The sequence below is a fragment of the Pieris napi genome, chromosome 18 (genome assembly GCF_905475465.1).
Source record: "Pieris napi chromosome 18, ilPieNapi1.2, whole genome shotgun sequence".
Lineage (NCBI taxonomy): Eukaryota > Metazoa > Arthropoda > Insecta > Lepidoptera > Pieridae > Pieris > Pieris napi.
Genome location: NC_062251.1, coordinates 7,499,496 through 7,503,803, shown reverse-complemented (window position 1 = coordinate 7,503,803; position 4,308 = coordinate 7,499,496). Strand labels below are relative to the sequence as shown.

Genomic DNA, 4,308 nt, shown 5'->3' with positions numbered 1-4,308 from the left:
CTAAATTAACGAATTACTTTGTAGGTGAAGGTAAGGTAGATTGGCAAGAAAAATATATATTACTCTTAAATAAAATTATACATACGATTGTAACTTACCCTAGACGATATGGCCTTATTGTTAAAGCTATCAGTTACATCAGCGCTATCAATAACACCGAACATCGAATTATCAGCTCAAACACGGTCCAAAATAAACAGAACCAAACACAAACGAGCATAACGCGCTTCGTGATCATTTGTTTTCTGTGTTTCTCCAAAAGAAAACCTCGTTATAACGTTAAGATACGTGCGTTTATTATTTAAATAAATCTGAGCTGGAATCTTGTCTGGGAGGTGACGGCGTCCACGTTGGTGGTGGTGGTGGGGTCGGAGGCCATGATTGTAAAGGCATTGGTGTTGAGGGTGTAGCAGTGGTATATCCAGAATAAGTTGGTGCAGAATATTCGTATTGATATTGTTAGCGATTTGTTTGTAGTGGCAATGATTGATTCTGTGCTTTTTAAATGAAATTGAGCAATAATTAAATTTTTGTTGATGCCCTCGGGTACTTTTTTTAGCTTTGTGTAGCATCTATCGCCAGACCCGATACACATTGGTCTCGAAGATTATCTTCTAACGTCGAGCACGATAAACACTTGCCAAAATTAGATGTTGATGTATTGTTGTTTAAGGGCCTGCAAATTAGGCCTGTGTCGGTCGGTCATTATTCGCGACCCGGGTCAATCCTGACCGATGACACTCGTGACCGAGTCAAAAGATTCGATCGGTCACCGTTCATTGATGATTGAATACAAAACAAAAGGCGGCGACCGGCGTAGATCACATTATCCCTAGATCACTAAACTTTTTTTTTTCAAACTCTGTCACTAAACATTAGTCCTACAAACTAACAAAATAAAACCGCAATATTTATCAAAACTAGAGTATTTATTTAGAAAAAGTCTACTTAAAATATGGAATGTCTTTTAAATTACCACATAATAAAACAAAAGGTTAAAAAAAATTATTCTTGGCAGTCGGCACACACTGGAACCGTATGTTCCCCGCAAATCGCCGTCTTGCAGCGGCTGCAAACATATTTAGTCATCCTGTGTTTTTTGTAAGGACAAAAAGAACATATTTTACGCTTATTTTGTTGCGCTTGAGAGGTACTAGGAGTAGCATCTTCAATTTTTAAAATATCTTTAATACTAGCTTTTATATCCCTCCTCAAAGTGACAGTGTTATACCGCTCTCGTAACCATGGCTCTATGAGCTTATCGGCTAAACTTTGGACGAAACTCCTACGTCTCATTGGTTTTTGCCGTTCTCTGACCATGTTCGACACATAGATGACATATGAATTAATTAGGCACAGGTTCAAGACATTATAAAACACGCATTGAGGCCATCTATTGGTTTTGCGATTGACACATATAGCTGAGCACATTTGGTCGACAGTGTCGACAGCACCTTTGGTACTATTATAAAAATGTATAATTTCAGGCTTTTTCGAAGTGGAGTTAATGTCTGGCTGACTGTGTACTGTCGAAAGAAGAAATACTGTCTTGTTAGATTTTGGTTTATACGAGACCAGAGTCTTCTCACCATCAAATGCAAACATCGAAGTATGAATCTTTCTTGATTTTTTGTTTTTCATCTCAGGTGGAATCTCTCGCTTATTACTACGTATTGTCCCAACAAGTGTGAGTTTATACGGGTCCTGAAGTAATTCTGAAGCAAGTGGCACTGAAGTGAACCAGTTGTCCATCGTAATATTTCTGTTTGTCCCATAGACAGGCTCACAGAGTTGTTTCACAAAATGTGTGGCAAGAGGCATATTATCGCAATTGGTTCCTTTACCCAAATAAGGCGTAGCATTGTATACGTACTTTGAATTAGAATCTGCAACCATTACAATTTTTATGCCGTACTTGTTAGGCTTATTGGGTATATAAATTCGAAATGGGCAGCGCCCTCTGAACCCAACTAATTGCTCATCGATTGTCAGATAGGAACTTGGCTTGTACCATTGTTTGCAATGACCAATGAATTTCTCCCAGAATTCTCTTATAGGTGCAAATTTATCGGATGCTCTTCTGTCTTGTCTGGTAGCTTTGTCATCAAATCGAAGGCATTTAAGCAAGAAATCAAATCTCTCAGCGCTCATGCAGGCTTTGAAAATGTTACCACTCCTTCTGTCATCAAACAATATTCTCGTGGGTAAATGATTACTTTTTATAGCAGCTGATTGCATAAGAAGACCCAGTAAAGCTTTTAGTTCAATAGCTGAAGTTGGAGAAATAGTATGAGTGAGTTCCTTGTACTTCACCTTTTTTATTTCAATCTCTGCATTTGTGTAAATAACAAGTTGGTCAATCATTTCATCAGATAAATACAAATGAAATATTGGAAGTGGTTCTACCAAATCTCTTGCATCACTGTTAGGTCCGGGTACAAAATGAATAATGTTTCGAGCCGATGCACGAGTGTTTGAAGAGCGTGGAGTAGTTGCCCACTTATGTTTGTTTTTTCCATAAATGTATGGTCTCTCAGGTTGTATTACCAGATCCTGGTGAGAAGCTATGGGTGGACAAGGCTGCAAACACTCCAAAGAATCATCATCAGAATCTAGGATTCTGTTTCTGTTACGGCTTCTCCGGGAAACATTTAGATCTTCATCAGAAGAACTCGACGAATCATCTTCAATTTCGTCGGTATCCTCGACTAAGTCCTCCTCTAAGTTGTCATCAGGTTCGGAGTCCGAAGGCACACCAGATGGTCCAAAAAATGGTGAATCGTCATCGTCATTATCTGACTCGTTCAAAATCTGCAATATTTTATCTTGATCTCGTATCAAATCCATCTGTAACAGAAAATACTGCTAAAACAAAATGTTCAAAATCTCATAAAAAAATAAAAAATGATAATAAGTTCATAAAATAAATATTGCTCGTAGTATCACACATATTTATTATTCATTTACATTAATCAGTAATTAGTTATTATAGATAAAATCGTAAATAAAAAGAAATATTTCATAACTTACCTTTCTTCACTTTTGTGGCGCAATTACTAAACATTAGCCTGAGAGACTACTATTGCGTAATATCTCCGGAAGTAGGAAGCGTGCGTACGCAATGCGAGTTCACGGGTCACTGATTGGCCGAATTAGGAAGGTACTGAGCGGCTGAGGGGGGTGCGGTAACGGGAACATACATAAACAGCGAATGCGTCAGAGTCGTGTAGCCTGTGAGACTAATGTTTAGTGATCTAGGGTTATATGACCATCGTACAACAATATCGTATTTTACAGGAATTAAGCTGGGTACAGATTTCTGGTTAAAAAAACTTAAAAAATACGTTTAATTAAAATACAATTAACAAAAAATCAACAATATCGTATTTTATAGGAATTAAGCTGGGTACAGATTTCTGGTTAAAAAAACTTAAAAAATACGTTTAATTAAAATACAATTAACAAAAAATCAACAATATCGTATTTTATAGGAATTAAGCTGGGTACAGATTTCTGGTTAAAAAAACTTAAAAAATACGTTTAATTAAAATACAATTAACAAAAAATCAACAATATCGTATTTTATAGGAATTAAGCTGGGTACAGATTTCTGGTTAAAAAAACCTAAAAAATACGTTTAATTAAAATACAATTAACAAAAAATCAACAATATCGTATTTTATAGGAATTAAGCTGGGTACAGATTTCTGGTTAAAAAAACTTAAAAAATACGTTTAATTAAAATACAATTAACAAAAAATCAACAATATCGTATTTTATAGGAATTAAGCTGGGTACAGATTTCTGGTTAAAAAAACTTAAAAAATACGTTTAATTAAAATACAATTAACAAAAAATCAACAATATCGTATTTTATAGGAATTAAGCTGGGTACAGATTTCTGGTTAAAAAAACTTAAAAAATACGTTTAATTAAAATACAATTAACAAAAAATCAACAATATCGTATTTTATAGGAATTAAGCTGGGTACAGATTTCTGGTTAAAAAAACTTAAAAAATACGTTTAATTAAAATACAATTAACAAAAAAACAACAATATCGTATTTTACAGGAATTAAGCTGGGTACAGATTTCTGGTTAAAAAAACCTAAAAAATACGTTTAATTAAAATACAATTAACAAAAAAACAACAATATCGTATTTTATAGGAATTAAGCTGGGTACAGATTTCTGGTTAAAAAAACTTAAAAAATACGTTTAATTAAAATACAATTAACAAAAAATCAACAATATCGTATTTTATAGGAATTAAGCTGGGTACAGATTTCTGGTTAAAAAAACTTAAA

At 34.4% G+C, this 4,308-nt stretch overlaps 1 protein-coding gene across 1 annotated transcript; it reads right to left on the bottom strand.

The window, feature by feature from the left end:
- Positions 1-910: 910 nt before the first annotated feature.
- Positions 911-3,257, bottom strand: LOC125058195 (piggyBac transposable element-derived protein 4-like). The gene is made up of 2 exons (XM_047662234.1): positions 3,031-3,257; positions 911-2,847 (listed from the first exon to the last, which is right to left on the bottom strand). The coding sequence occupies exon 2, from the start codon at positions 2,845-2,847 to the stop codon at positions 1,006-1,008; it is 1,842 nt and encodes a 613-aa protein (XP_047518190.1). The 5' UTR covers positions 3,031-3,257; the 3' UTR covers positions 911-1,005.
- Positions 3,258-4,308: the final 1,051 nt, after the last annotated feature.